Consider the following 17,156-nt stretch of genomic DNA (forward strand, 5'->3'; position numbering starts at 1 on the left):
CATTTCTTTGTTCTGTGACAAAGTGAAATGAGTGATCTGGTTTTATTCTGATTAATGTAAGTGTGTAAGTTTAAAAAAAGGATACACATATATACATGACATATGTAAATCATTTCCAAGAGAGGAGGAATTGTTTCGATATCTTATAGTGACAATTATCTGCTTATGATTCTAAAATTTAATGTATACTTAATATTACGTAAATAAAAACATTGAAAAGAATATATTTTTGTTTGAGAATTTTTAAAAATATCTTTATGATAGAAATGCTGTCAATATGACAAGGCCCTTCTGTGCACCAAGGGGATTACAGAATTTGTGACAAAACAAATCTGTAGGTATTTGGCTTTGACCTTGACCCTGATGCAACATGACCATGTGACACATCGTATATTGGTGATGCATATCTATATGAATGTACATTGGCATACATAAATCAATGGCACATATTATGCATCACTTTGGCAGTTAAGAGAAAATATTGAGCTCAAGTGCAGCAGAAAACTCAGTAAAGGTGCGTTGTTCCACCAGGACAATGCTTCTGTTCACTAGTCTGTCATTTCATGGCTGCCATTAATAATTGTGGCTTTGAATTGACTGAGCATCTGCCTTATTCACCATATCTCGCTCTATCAGACTTTCATCTATTTCCAAAACTACCCACTTTTGGTCATATGATGAAGTCATATATGCAGTGGAGGACTTTATGAACAGTCAAGCAAAGGACTCCTTTGAAAGTGGCCCTTAAACATCGCTGGCAAAGTATGTATAGATACTGAAGGACAAAGCAATATGTCAGCCAAAAGTCAATCCTTTAAACATCAGGCTCACAACTTCTCTATTTTCCCTCGTATCACATCTGTTCATGTAGTATAACTCAATCACAGTTATTTTTACCCTACTAATCAATTAGTTTAATTTTTGGGTGTCACTTACACGATATTAATCTCTTAGTCCATTTCATCCCTCCAAACAGTTGAAGTAGACTCTGATTTAAATAATTACCGTAATTTTCTACAGTTCACTTTGACACTGCTAGTAGCCCTGAATTCCCTGGTTTTGAAGCTGTATAGATAGAGTCGTCACTTAGAACCAAGTCTTCACAAAGCATGTCCTCAACATGAACTGGCTGGGTAATGTTAGTACTACCGTTGGTGTTACCAGCTGGTAAGATCCGAAACTTGGTCCTCTTCAGTTGGTTTTTGGTCATGGATTTCTTGAATGTAAACTTAAATGTAAATGTTCCCTTACTTTCTCATTGAATAAGATAAGATTTACACTCTGGACGCAAATAAATGCTGAGCATATGAACTAAATTATGCATTAATTGATCAAGACTAGTTGTAAAAAACAAAACATTTAAAGAAAAGGATGCTTTTTTATCAGTATAGATCCTGGGAAAAAGTGATGGTTTCACCATCTGTTCAGGAGCTGGACATTCAACGTCCCCACAGTTTCACTGTTGGGGAATAATAACACCACTTTGACCTCAGCATGTACAGGAACAGTTCACAACAGTCTGATCACAACTCATACATTCACTGACTGACTTGATTTCATGGTGTCATACATTTTACGGACATGAATTAACAGTTCTACGATGCCAGTCCCCTCAGTTGCCGAAATGGCAAATGCAGGAACATCACTTTTGGCTTGTATGATCTGAAAGTTTGATTTGGATGACAGTAAATCAATTTTGTTTCCAACGATCGCATGTGGTCGTGTCATCAACTCTGAATTGTATTGTTGGAGTTCATGTCTTAAGTCCTCATATTGCTGCCAGGGGTCATCACTAGAAAGGTCAAGGACGTACAAGAGACATGTACATTTCATTATGTGACGCAAGAAGGAGAAGCCGAGTCCTTTGGACTCGTGAGAACCTTTTACCAGACCAGGAATATCAGCAACTGAAACATGAAGGAGTATTTTTCCAGATTCACAATGAGAAGAATAAGACATTTTTAGGATTTCTTGTATAATAAAATCACTATGAAAGTATTCTTTATTACGTTGATAAACTTCATCTTGGATGTCACTGCTGATCATTACATCCAATCATGCTGTCTGTTTGTATGACTATGAAGTCTGAAAGAGTTGTTCCCCTTGAACTAAAGGAATCTTATTTCTAGGTACTAAGACCGGCCTACAAGTACACATGACCTGAGATACCTAGGTACTAAGAATGAGCCTACAAGTACACATGACCTGAGAAACCTATGTACTAAGAACGGGCCTACAAGTACACATGACCTGAGATACCTAGGTACTAAGAATGGGCCTACAAGTACACGAAACCTGAGATACCTAGGTACTAAGAACGGGCCTACAAGTACACATGACCTGAGATACCTAAGTACTAAGAATGGACCTACAAGTACACATGACCTGAGATACCTAGGTACTAAGAATGGGCCTACAAGTACACATGACCTGAGATACCTAGGTACTAAGAATGGGCCTACAAGTACACATGACCTAAGATACCTAGGTACTAAGAATGGGCCTTCAAGTACACTAAACCTGAGATACTTAGGTACTAAGAAAGGACCTACAACTACACATGACCAGAGATACCTAGGTACTAAGAATGGACCTACAAGTACACATGACCTGAGATACCTAGGAACTAAGAATGAGCCTACAAGTACACATGACCTCAGATACCTAGGTACAAAGAATGGGCCTACAAGTACACATGACCTGAGATACCTAGGTACTAAGAATGGGCCTTCAAGTACACATGACCTGAGATACCTAGGTACTAAGAATGAGCCTACAAGTACAAATGACCTGAGATACCTAGGTACTAAGAATGAGCCTACAAGTTCACATGACTTGAGATACCTAGGTACTAAGAATAAGCCTACAAGTACACATGACCAGAGATACCTAGGTACTAAGAATGGGCCTACAAGTACACATGACCTGAGATACCTAGGTACTAAGAATGGGCCTACAAGTACACATGACCTGAGATACCTAGGTACTAAGAATGGGCCTACAAGTACACATGACCTGAGATACCTAGGTACTAAGAATGGGCCTACAAGTACACATGACCTGAGATACCTAGGTACTAAGAATGGGCCTACAAGTACACATGACCTGAGATACCTAGGTACTAAGAATGGGCCTACAAGTACACATGACCTGAGATACTTAGGTATTATGAATGGGCCTACAAGTACACATGACCTGAGATACCTAGGTACTAAGAATGGGCCTACAAGTACACATGACCTGAGATACCTAGGTACTAAGAATGGGCCTACAAGTACACATGACCAGAGATACCTAGGTACTAAGAACGGGCCTACAAGTACACATGACCTGAGATACCTAGGTACTAAGAATGGGCCTACAAGTACACATGACCTGAGATACCTAGGTACTAAGAATGGGCCTACAAGTACACGAAACCTGAGATACCTAAGTACTAAGAATGGACCTACAAGTACACATGACCTGAGATACCTAGGTACTAAGAATGAGCCTACAAGTACACATGACCTGAGATACCTAGGTACTAAGAATGAGCCTACAAGTACACATGACCTCAGATACCTAGGTACAAAGAATGGGCCTACAAGTACACATGACCTGAGATACCTAGGTACTAAGAATGGGCCTTCAAGTACACATGACCTGAGATACCTAGGTACTAAGAATGAGCCTACAAGTACACATGACCTGAGATACCTAGGTACTAAGAATGAGCCTACAAGTACACATGACCTGAGATACCTAGGTACTAAGAATGGGCCTACAAGTGCACATGACCTGAGATACCTAGGTACTAAGAATGGGCCTACAAGTACACATGACCTAAGATACCTAGGTACTAGGAATGGGCCTACAAGTACACATGACCTGAGATACCTAGGTACTAAGAATGGGCCTACAAGTACACATGACTTGAGATACCTAGGTACTAAGAACAAGAGGCCCATGGGCCTTAACGGTCATCTGACAAAAAGCAAGCCAAACCTAGAAAGTGGGTTGAGGTCATTCATTTGAACAAACTTGGTAGCCTCTCCTCCAAGCACATGACCCCAATATCAGCACTCATGGACTTTTGCTTCTTGAGAAGAAGTCGTTTGTATATTTTAACATATTTGACCCCTACCTTGAAAGTGGGTACACATGACCTGAGATACCTAGGTATTGAGATGAAGTCCTTTGTATATTTTAACATATTTGACCCCTGTACCTTGAAAGTACACATTTGACATACTTTGTAGGGATACATGCTAGTCAAGTATTAGCCCCCTAGGCCTTCTAGTATTTAAGAGTTATTTAAAGATTTTGCCTACCTTGAAAGTTGTTCAAGGTCACATTTAAATAAATAGACCTGAGCATGCTACCAATATCGGTACTCACAGACTTTTGCTTATTGAGATGAAGTCCTTTGTATATTTTAACATATTTGACCCCTGTGACCTTGAAAGTGGGCCAAGGTCACATGAACAAACTTTGTAGGGCTCCATGCCAGCATGCTATGGGCCAAGTATTACCTAGGCCTTCTAGTATTTGAGACGAAGTTATTTAAAATTTTGACATATTTGACCCGTGACCTTGAAACAAGTACACATACCTGAGCATGCCACAGGCACAATATAGCAATCTGAGCCTTTTGGTTAATGGAAGCCTAAAGATTTTACACATGACCTGAGACCTTTAAAGTGGGTCAACATTCATTTGAACAAACTTGGTAGAGCTCCATGAGTATCCTCTGTGCCAAGTACAGCCCCCAGACCTGAGAAGAAGTCGTTTGAATGAAAAGTTTACGGACGGCGCACGGGGCGCACGGCTACAAGTACACATGACCTGAGATACCTAGGTACTAAGAATGGTCCTACAAGTACACATGACCTGAGATACCTAGGTACTAAGAATGGAGCCTACAAGTACACATGATGAGATACCTAGGTACAATGGGCCTACAAGTACACATGACCTGAGATACCTAGGTACTAAGAATGGGCCTACAAGTACACATGACCTGAGATACCTAGGTACTAAGAATGGGCCTACAAGTACACATGACCTGAGATACCTAGGTACTAAGAATGGGCCTACAAGTACACATGACCTGAGATACCTAGGTACAAAGAATGGGCCTACAAGTACACATGACCTGAGATACCTAGGTACTAAGAATGGGCCTACAAGTACACATGACCTGAGATACCTAGGTACTAAGAATGGGCCTACAAGTACACATGACCTGAGATACCTAGGTACTAAGAATGGGCCTACAAGTACACATGACCTGAGATACCTAGGTACTAAGAATGGGCCTACAAAGTCATATGACCTGAGATACCTAGGTACTAAGAATGGGCCTACAAGTACACATGACCTGAGATACCTAGGTACAAAGAATGGGCCTACAAGTACACATGACCTGAGATACCTAGGTACTAAGAATAGGCCTACAAGTACACATGACCTGAGATACCTAGGTACTAAGAATGGGCCTACAAGTACTAAGAATGGGCCTACAAGTACACATGACCTGAGATACCTAGGTACTAAGAATGGGCCTACAAGTACACATGACCTGAGATACCTAGGTACTAAGAATGGGCCTACAAGTACACATGACCTGAGATACCTAGGTACTAAGAAGCCTACAGTACACATGACCTGAGATACCTAGGTACTAAGAATGGGCCTACAAGTACACATGACCTGAGATACCTAGGTACTAAGAATGGGCCTACAAGTACACATGACCTGAGATACCTAGGTACTAAGAATGGGCCTACAAGTACACATGACCTGAGATACCTAGGTACTAAGAATGGGCCTACAAGTACACATGACCTGAGATACCTAGGTACTAAGAATGGGCCTACAAGTACACATGACCTGAGATACCTAGGTACTAAGAATGGGCCTACAAGTACACATGACCTGAGATACCTAGGTACTAAGAATGGGCCTACAAGTACACATGACCTGAGATACCTAGGTACTAAGAATGGGCCTACAAGTACACATGACCTGAGATACCTAGGTACTAAGAATGGGCCTACAAGTACACATGACCTGAGATACCTAGGTACTAAGAATGGGCCTACAAGTACACATGACCTGAGATACCTAGGTACTAAGAATGGGCCTACAAGTACACATGACCTGAGATACCTAGGTACTAAGAATGGGCCTACAAGTACACATGACCTGAGATACCTAGGTACTAAGAATGGGCCTACAAGTACACATGACCTGAGATACCTAGGTACTAAGAATGGGCCTACAAGTACACATGACCTGAGATACCTAGGTACTAAGAATGGGCCTACAAGTACACATGACCTGAGATACCTAGGTACTAAGAATGGGCCTACAAGTACACATGACCTGAGATACCTAGGTACTAAGAATGGGCCTACAAGTACACATGACCTGAGATACCTAGGTACTAAGAATGGGCCTACAAGTACACATGACCTGAGATACCTAGGTACTAAGAATGGGCCTACAAGTACACATGACCTGAGATACCTAGGTACTAAGAACGGACCTACAAGTACACATGACCTGAGATACCTAGGTACTAAGAATGGGCCTACAAGTACACATGACCTGAGATACCTAGGTACTAAGAATGGGCCTACAAGTACACATGACCTGAGATACCTAGGTACTAAGAATGGGCCTACAAGTACACATGACCTGAGATACCTAGGTACTAAGAATGGGCCTACAAGTACACATGACCTGAGATACCTAGGTACTAAGAATGGGCCTACAAGTACACATGACCTGAGATACCTAGGTACTAAGAATGGGCCTACAAGTACACATGACCTGAGATACCTAGGTACTAAGAATGGGCCTACAAGTACACATGACCTGAGATACCTAGGTACTAAGAATGGGCCTACAAGTACACATGACCTGAGATACCTAGGTACTAAGAATGGGCATACAAATATAGGTACTAAGAATGGGCCTACAAGTACACATGACCTGAGATACCTAGGTACTAAGAATGGGCCTACAAGTACACATGACCTGAGATACCTAGGTACTAAGAATGGGCCTACAAGTACACATGACCTGAGATACCTAGGTACTAAGAATGGGCCTACAAGTACACATGACCTGAGATACCTAGGTACTAAGAATGGGCCTACAAGTACACATGACCTGAGATACCTAGGTACTAAGAATGGGCCTACAAGTACACATGACCTGAGATACCTAGGTACTAAGAATGGGCCTACAAGTACACATGACCTGAGATACCTAGGTACTAAGAATGGGCCTACAAGTACACATGACCTGAGATACCTAGGTACTAAGAATGGGCCTACAAGTACACATGACCTGAGATACCTAGGTACTAAGAATGGGCCTACAAGTACACATGACCTGAGATACCTAGGTACTAAGAATGGGCCTACAAGTACACATGACCTGAGATACCTAGGTACTAAGAATGGGCCTACAAGTACACATGACCTGAGATACCTAGGTACTAAGAATGGGCCTACAAGTACACATGACCTGAGATACCTAGGTACTAAGAATGGGCCTACAAGTACACATGACCTGAGATACCTAGGTACTAAGAATGGGCCTACAAGTACACATGACCTGAGATACCTACTAAGAATGGGCCTACAAGTACACATGACCTGAGATACCTAGGTACTAAGAATGGGCCTACAAGTACACCTGAGATACCTAGGTACTAAGAATGGGCCTACAAGTACACATGACCTGAGATACCTAGGTACTAAGAATGGGCCTACAAGTACACATGACCTGAGATACCTAGGTACTAAGAATGGGCCTACAAGTACACATGACCTGAGATACCTAGGTACTAAGAACGGGCCTACAAGTACACATGACCTGAGATACCTAGGTACTAAGAATGGGCCTACAAGTACACATGACCTGAGATACCTAGGTACTAAGAATGAGCCTACAAGTACACATGACCTGAGATACCTAGGTACTAAGAATGGGCCTACAAGTACACATGACCTGAGATACCTAGGTACTAAGAATGGGCCTACAAAGTCATATGACCTGAGATACCTAGGTACTAAGAATGGGCCTACAAGTACACGAAACCTGAGATACCTAGGTACTATGAATGGGCCTACAAGTACACATGACCTGAGATACCTAGGTACTAAGAATGGGCCTACAAGTACACATGACCTGAGATACCTAGGTACTAAGAATGGGCCTACAAGTACACATGACCTGAGATACCTAGGTACTAAGAATGGGCCTACAAGTACACATGACCTGAGATACCTAGGTACTAAGAATGGGCCTACAAGTACACATGACCTGAGATACCTAGGTACTAAGAATGGGCCTACAAGTACACATGACCTGAGATACCTAGGTACTAAGAATGGGCCTACAAGTACACGAGACCTAAGATACTTAGGTACTATGAATGGGCCTACAAGTACACATGACCTGAGATACCTAGGTACTAAGAATGGGCCTACAAGTACACATGACCTGAGATACCTAGGTACTAAGAATGGGCCTACAAGTACACATGACCTGAGATACCTAGGTACTAAGAATGGGCCTACAAGTACACATGACCTGAGATACCTAGGTACTAAGAATGGGCCTACAAGTACACATGACCTGAGATACCTAGGTACTAAGAATGGGCCTACAAGTACACATGACCTGAGATACCTAGGTACTAAGAATGGGCCTACAAGTACACATGACCTGAGATACCTAGGTACTAAGAATGGGCCTACAAGTACACATGACCTGAGATACCTAGGTATTAAGAATGGGCCTACAAGTACACACGACCTGAGATACCTAGGTACTAAGAATGGGCATACAAATATAGGTACTAAGAATGGGCCTACAAGTACACATGACCTGAGATACCTAGGTACTAAGAATGGGCCTACAAAGTCATATGACCTGAGATGAGAAAGTTTCAACAACCAATAATGTATTTCTGAGAAATAAGATATAATTTAAGAGTTGTTTCCTGTCACCTGAGCATTGTGACTAACAGGTAACAAAGAACTATGATATACATAGAACCAAGGCATAACACATATCTAAAGATTGTTATAGAAAGTCATTGTGAATTCTGTCTTAATTCTGTATCTAATGACTTACCTGAAACTTGCTCATGGTCATCGTACTGTACCATTCCAACATGTGCACTGCGTGTGGTAAAAGCCTGCTCAGAAGTAAGTGGCCGAGCCCGTGAGATTGCTCGCAGAAGTGAGGATTTACCAGCATTGGGAAACCCAACCTGTCATCAATAAAGCATATGTTGGAATATTGTTTGTATTGTATCCAAACTATACAAACTTAAATGTGTTTGTTAAGTTTCACAAATATCTATATCCAGTCAAATTCCCCACTTTGACATGACATTAGGTAAATGGAGAAAATTATTACGGTCTTCAAACATCTGGTCAAGCTTGGGTCATTGTCTTCAGGTGGGTTTTTAATACAAAATTGTGAATCTTTTCGTATATGACCTGCATAAATCGGGTGGCTTTACAGGTAGAAAATCTATATTTGTTATATAAGCAAGCTGATAACTAATGTATACAGCAAGTTTCATTATCCTTGTTTAAATGCAAGCCAAGTTAATGGCACGAAAATTTTAACAAAGCACAATATCTCTGTGAATAAGGAGTTACCGACCCTGACCCTGGTATACTGAACAGTCTTCGTTTGACCAGTGTATTACACTAAGTGTCATCATCCTAGCTTAAATATCTGGAACTTAAATGCATGCTCCGTACACAAAATTTCAGCAAAGGGCAATAATTCTGTAAATAAGGGGTTGCACGTCATAACATTAGTGCACTGTGCATCATTATAGTATGACCGATTCATATACCAAGTTTTACTTTATTAATTTAAATGTGAAGAAATTAAGATTCCAGACACAAAATTTAAACAAAGGGCAATAACTAAGTAATCGGGGTTGTGGGCCCCCTTAATTTTTAATACTGCACATTATCTTGGTATTACCAATATATACAGCTCATAAAGTTTCATGATCCTTGTTTACTTTTAGGCTCTGGATACAAAAGGACAGACAGAAAAGCAACAAAAAAGCAGCAACTGTATACTCCCAGTAAGAATGACAATATCTAAAACTGGTATCAGAAGCAACTGATATCCTATACTCATCTTAACCATGTAGATCAGTTGTTCCTATTCACACTGAAGTTACTCACCATCCCTGCATCTGCCATTATTCTCATCTCAAGCTGCAGGGAGTTCTTTTCACCCATGGCTCCCTTTTCAGCAATTCTAGGGGCAACAAATGTGCTGGTGGCAAATGCTGTGTTGCCTCGCCCCCCTTTGCCTCCATGTGCCCCTACATAATAATCATTTGGTTCATCCAGACAGGTAAGCTGTTCCCCATCACCACTATAAAAAACAGTACCTTGAGGTACCTATAAAGTATAAATATTTGTAACAGTAGTTAAACATATCAGAAAATGTTATCACCTGTATGATAACTAACTAGGGTAAGTGAATGCCATACCTGATATACACACAGTTAACTGTGGGACATGATATACAGTTAATGTTTTACTTACATCTGTAGGATATACAATGCTAAGGTTAGATAATGCCATACCAGGGACATCTGTAGGACATACACACATTTAACCAAGGTTAGAAAATGCTGTACCTGGGACAATTGTAGTATATACACACATTTAACTAAGGTTAGAGAATGCTGTACCTGGGACATCTGTAAGATATACACACATTTAACTAAGGTTAGAGAATGCTGTACCTGGGACATCTGTAGGATATACATACATTTAACTAAGGTTAGAGAATGCTGTACCTGGGACATCTTTAGGATATACATACATTTATCTAAGGTTAGAGAATGTTGTACATGTGTTAACAGTCAGTAAAATGAGAAAGGGGGAGACATAGAAGAACAAAATGAAGAGAATATGATGGCAGAGGGAAAGTAAAATTAGTATCAATTACCAAGAAATAACTTTCTTTAAAAAGTCATAGGTGTATTCTAAATGATACTTTTGCCATGACTTTTTCAGCTTGATCAGACGAAAGTGAATTTTCTCAGAGAAAATTCATCTCATTTTCATGTGAAGTAACAATACAATTGTTTTATGTTCTGTTCAACATTTTCTGTTGCCTAATGAAATTTTGGTGAAAATACCTAAGGGTGCAGTTAGTGTTGCCGAAAAGGATATTTGGTGAGGGGAATTAAACCAATCCTTTAACCTGTATCTGACAGAGAATGAGGTTAAAGGTCACTTCCCTTGTGTCTCCAGAGCACAAAATTCTTCTTTGTTAGAAGATGTCCAACCCATTATAGAGGGAAATTGTACCTGTATGAATGTTAATCTAACATCAGTTTAGGATATGATGACCATATACTATTTAATAAGTCCTTATTAACCTGAAGTTAAGGAATGCCATACCTGTGACACCCTTTTAACTAAGGTTAAGGAATGCCATACCTGTGACACCCTTTTAACTGAGGTTAAGGAATGTTGTACCTGTGACACCCTTTTAATTGAGGTTAAGGAATGCCATACCTGTGACACCCTTTTAACTGAGGTTAAGGAATGCCATAACTGTGACACCCTTTTAACTGAGGTTAAGGAATGCCATATCTGTGACACCCTTTTAACTGAGGTTAAGGAATGTTGTACCTGTGACACCCATTTAACTGAGGTTAAGGAATGTTGTACCTGTGACACCCTTTTAACTGAGGTTAAGGAATGCCATGCCTGTGACACCCTTTTAACTGAGGTTAAGGAATGCCATGCCTGTGACACCCTTTTAACTGAAGTTAAGGAATGCCATATCTGTGACACCCTTTTAACTGAGGTTAAGGAATGCTATACCTGTGACACCCTTTTAACTGAGGATAAGGAATGCCATACCTGTGACACCCTTTTAACTGAGGTTAAGGAATTTTGTACACAACTGTGAACTACACATATATTTCACTTATGTTATCTACTCACTGATACAAAGGTGTGCTGACCACTCTTGCCCTGGGAGTTACGTTTTGCACCATTCCGTCCATCTACAGCAGCCACCTGTCCTGGAACTTTCGCCAAGGACTTCACATTTTCATTCACTAATCAAAGGTATAACATTATGAAGTGATCAAAATGATGACATAGCTACACATGGTATGGAATTATTTGGAAAGCAGGCAGTTAATTTGATGTCAAGTATTGGTATACAATTGTCAATACACTTCTTTCTTCAAATGGTATTATTTTATAATTAATTCATTCCCTACGTAATGTTGTAGTTTATCAAAACCCACTGGAAATATTATACATGTATGTGTACTGATACTACTTTTGATAATAATGTTAATTCATTCTGTTCATTTTGGTTTGTTATATCCCTGTAGCAAAATGGTCATATAAAAGTGACACAAATATTCATCACTTCTTACACACTTTTATCTATTCATAGTTTAACAAAAAGCGTCAAGGATTTCTAAAGAAAAACAAAATAAAATAAACAAACAAACAACCTTGAAAGATAACATGACCTCCTGAACCTCCATTTCCCCCGTCAGGTCCAGCAAATTGGTTGTGTCGAGTACTGGCGAAGGACACCACGCCATCGCCCCCTTTACCACCACTAACCACACAAGCATGCCAGTCGACAAAATATGATGGCTAAAACAACAAATTTAAAGTAGATATTAATTAAAATCACCAGATTTTTTCCCTGCTGTTCATTGTTTTATCACGGAGTGCAACATACTTTTATATTGTTTAAAAATATGTATAATTTTCTCTCTTTCACAACCATATGATTGTTAAATTATATTGCAATTAAGATGACCATCTTTCCTTAAAGAACCACCTCCCATTGTTAAATTTTCAAAACAGAACAAAAGAAATCAAATTTTTAAAAGGCATTATTGAAACAAAAGGCCTATAGGCTTTAACAGCATCCACAACCCAGATTTAGACACTATAATGGGTATCTCTTTGGGAATGAAATTAGAAACCAGAACTTTTCTACAACCCCTGGAGATGAACCTCATTAATGTGAGAAATTGTTTCCTCCCTGATGTATAAGACTAATTTTGGTTGAAATCCTCTCAGGTGTTCAGGAGGACTTAGCTACATGTAACCTCCCCTCTGTCTCCAAGGGTTGATTGTACTAACTTCATGTATCAAAAAATGACTGTCCTCAACCATTATATTTCAGATCAAATTCGGTTGAAATCTGCTGAATTAATTGGGAGGAGAAGGGTTTTAAAGAAAAAAAAAACAAAAAAACAGATGTTGCACAATTACAGATGAAGTATGATTTGAATACATTAAGGCATGGTGACTTGTAAAGTTTTTACCAGGCATGGTGACTTGTAAAGTTTTTACCAGGCATGGTGACTTGTTAAGTTTTTACCAATCAGAATAGTGCTTTCTTTTATTCACTGCATTAAAATTCTCCATTTTTGTGTTTGTTGGCAAATGGGGCCATTTTAGGTTAAATAGGTGGAATTGTCACCAAATCTTTGCTGTGTACCAAACTGCAGGTTTTCTTTGAATTTGTATCTGCGATTTCTAGCAAAGAACAGCATAGAAAGGTAGGATATGGAGTATAGTGACCGATACAAAATGAAGTTATTTGTTGTCAAACATAAACTGATAACCGTCAGATGTTAGTTAAAGTATATGGTAATGCTTCCTACCCCTTCTTCTGACTTGTTTAATATTTGCATCAACATTTTGTATTTTAAAAATGTAAATGAAAAAAATAAATTTTCCATTAAATATAATATATTTTTCACTTATACAACAGAATAATACATATGTATTGATATTTTTCACTTGTATATCTATTCTGTCAAACTTATGAAATAGATGATACTACATTGTATAAATAGTAAACCAATTAATATTCTCTATATATTTCCTTATGATCCACTGTTTTATACAAACTTGGAGTTAGAATTTGAAAAATAACATTTGATATTATACAATAATTGCTTTTTCAAGGTTTAGACGAAGGACATGTTGACCTGAAAAAATTGATATTTCCCAAGGCTGCAGGTCGAGGTAATATCACTTTTCTAGGACAGACAATTCCTTTTATATACCTTAATAAGTCATTAACTGTTTTGCTATATGCCACTGCATTTATGATGTTAAAACTAAAAAAAATTTATTTTAGTCTATTTGTTATCAATTTGCGATGATATCCTTGCATCACGGAAATTCCCTGATACAGAATGTAGTACTAGTTGAGACTATTAAGTTGTGTAATAGAAATCCTGTTACTATTTTTAATCTACTTTATCAGTCTACGATGATTTACTATTTCTAATCTAGGTTATCAATTTATCAGTTTGTGATATCTTCTTGTGTAGGACTTTGTCAGTTTCAGGTTAACAGTGCATTCTGTTAAAACCTGAGGGATATTTCTAAGCCAGTCACAGAAGCGAGATTTTCAATGTTACGTAACTCATTCAAATCCCTCAATCATTTTTTTTTTTATGAAAATAGAAAATATCTAGTAAGATATTACATAAATGGATTCAATCATTATTCTTGAGTAAGGCATTATTCCGATATCAAAATTCTACCTATGGCTGTTAAAAAAACGGTGATAATTCAATTTGTACTTTGTAGAAATTCTATAAGCCATTTGAGTTTCTAATTAAATACTTCATGCAAATTGATTTTAATTTTTCCTACCTCTTCCACATCCAAGCCTTTGGGTTTAGTGGTAAATACAGGAAGTGCTATTTTGGATGCGTGTCGCTTCACCATCTTTAATGGGATATTCAGACCCTGTTGTATATACAAACGCTGCACACAGTATGTCATTCTCTGTAACAGGACCATCTTCAACCTTTGGTTTTAAAGAAATAAGAAAGAAATTATCATAAAGTTATCTTCTTTATACATAATTGAAAATACTGAAAGTGAATGAGGTAAAAATGTTGTAAAAACAAAGGGCAAAAACTCTGCCCAAAATTATATATGACAATCAATGCCATTAAGCAAAATACAATTTCATATAATGATTACAAAGTCTGCTTTGATTCAGAAATGTTGGTAAAAACATGAGGAAGGAGATCTCAATACAAAATTAAAATGCTAATAAAACAAGCGCAAGAATTCTTCAAAATTGTTGAAACACAGCTTCACGTCATGGTGATTAAGAATACCAATGAGAAACACAATTAATATTATGAAAACAACAAAGGGCAATAACTCTTCCAAAAACAGTTGAATCATATTGCTGTTCAGGAAAACACAACTCCATATCATTTTGATTAATCCCACCACATTTGGAAAATATCATTTTAAAACACAGGATTCAATGATTTCTGGAGAATACTAGGATTATGAAAACAGCATAGGGTAGTAACTCTTCCAAAAACAGTATCATCATATTTATCATTTAATGAGCTTAACATCCAGTTAAAATTAACACTTTTTCGCCTTTCACCACACAAAAAAAAATATATTATCCATGACATATAAGTGCACAGTGTTCACTTCCGCCTATCTGCAAAGCAGTTTTCTGGTTAAAACTTGGTAGCATGAACATTTTCACAATATAGAATTAATTATATTATGAAAATCTGGCATTGTTCCCTATATCCCATAGTTTGGAAATATCATAATTTGAGCTTAAAAATGATAAAACATCAGCAAAATATGAATGATGGAAATATTTTCATTGCGACAATGGAGAATAAATACAAGGAGAATAAAACCAGGTGTTCCAGAGGGATAAGCAACTTCTGCTTAATTGATGATGCCTGCCATGTATATCTAGGTCAATCCAAGGAAAATGTTTGGTTTTCAAATGAGAAAAGATAAGGTTTATAACAATAAACCCACTAAGGAAACTTTGCAGCATTGAATACATTTAATGTACAAGGAAATAGAATATTTCCAAATGTGATCATGCATCATAACAACAAGCATAATTTGATAAAAACTTCCTCATAGTCTTAAAACTTTCCCTTAATCTCCATCAACTTGCATCTTTTAAAAGCCTATGGTGTCAGTTTTTCTGATAGCTACATCAATATCACTAAATACTGGAAATTTTGATGAAGGGTCCACATTGAATGTTGAATCAGCTATTAATTGTAAACACCAAAGGATAGGAAATTAAGCATATAAGGCACTATCCAGAAATGGAAATTTCACAATAAGGAAATTAAAAGTTATCATGCTTAATTAAATATCATGTAATAGTTGTGAAAGCCGACATCCCTGCTGGATGCATTTTAAGTAAAGATACAGGAAAAAGACTAGTGTTGAAGTGTCATTGTTTTACAGTACATTTCAGATAGTATATCAACCTGCGTGCATATTGGACAGTAACTTATTAAATATTTTTAATCAATGAACAAACAGATGTATATTTCGCAACTGGAAATCCAACTGTAAGTCAGAAGCTTTTAAGCAATGTTTAACAGTAACAGTGAGGGGATTTGTCTAAAAGATGGCGATATGTGTTAAGGTTAGTGGAGGGACATTGATTGCAGACATAATTGACTAATTGGTTGGAATCGGTCGATACAATTTTGCTCATTATAGTCGGTTTCACCATCCTTATCTACCTGGTATTCTGTTTGTTTGTGTTGTATCATTCTTTTTTAGTGTCAAAGTAATTAAATGTTGTAAAAATGTTTCCGCTAATTTTCACTAACAACCATACATTCTAGCATATTTACAATGGCCGTCATCAAACGAAATCTCTCTAGAATTCTGGTTGTAAATCTACCAGTGTTGCCAATCTCGTGAGAATTCCTTATTTGGTATGTTTACAGAGAAAAGTACGGATATTTCTTAAATTTGCTGATTAACTGAGTATGAACAACACAATCAATCATTGGAATCATTTTTTTTCTCGTTGGTACACCACTAGGCAAGGTATAGATAGGATCTGTGCACCAGAAAGAACAATCAACACAAATATTTCATGAGGAAATTCAATTTTTTCCAAGACATATAAAAAAAATCATTGTGATAATTTAGACAGGTAATTGTGATCTGAGGGTGAAAAAAAAGCAAACTTACAAACCAGTCTGTGTCAAGGAAATTAAATTGTAAATTATCCTCCATTTATCATTCAATTGTACACAGCAGTTCAAAATAAAAATAGAAGTAAGT

The 17,156-nt window shown here is 38.0% G+C and overlaps 1 protein-coding gene across 1 annotated transcript; it reads right to left on the reverse strand.

Annotated features, from left to right (window-relative positions):
* Nucleotides 1-142: 142 nt before the first annotated feature.
* On the reverse strand, nt 143-14,864 carry LOC132559318 (mitochondrial ribosome-associated GTPase 2-like). The gene is made up of 6 exons (XM_060223927.1): nt 14,715-14,864; nt 12,536-12,683; nt 12,009-12,124; nt 10,221-10,442; nt 9,139-9,277; nt 143-1,907 (listed from the first exon to the last, which is right to left on the reverse strand). Exons 1-6 carry the CDS (start codon nt 14,862-14,864, stop codon nt 1,531-1,533), a joined length of 1,152 nt encoding a protein of 383 aa, XP_060079910.1. The 3' UTR covers nt 143-1,530.
* Nucleotides 14,865-17,156: the final 2,292 nt, after the last annotated feature.

This window comes from Ylistrum balloti, unplaced genomic scaffold, assembly GCF_031769215.1.
Source record: "Ylistrum balloti isolate Yb309-2 unplaced genomic scaffold, AGI_CSIRO_Ybal_v1 Utg370892, whole genome shotgun sequence".
Classification (NCBI taxonomy): domain Eukaryota; kingdom Metazoa; phylum Mollusca; class Bivalvia; order Pectinida; family Pectinidae; genus Ylistrum; species Ylistrum balloti.

Bases quoted from the DNA above. Each gene is read 5' to 3' on its own strand.
- LOC132559318 (XM_060223927.1), bottom strand. From the start codon at position 14,864: ATGGTCCTGTTACAGAGAATGACATACTGTGTGCAGCGTTTGTATATA. The intron at 12,684-14,714 runs GTAGGAAAAATT...TTGTTGTTTTAG, and splicing joins AAGGCTTGGATGTGGAAGAG to CCATCATATTTTGTCGACTG. The intron at 1,908-9,138 runs GTAAGTCATTAG...TTCATGTTTCAG, and splicing joins TGACCATGAGCAAGTTTCAG to TTGCTGATATTCCTGGTCTG.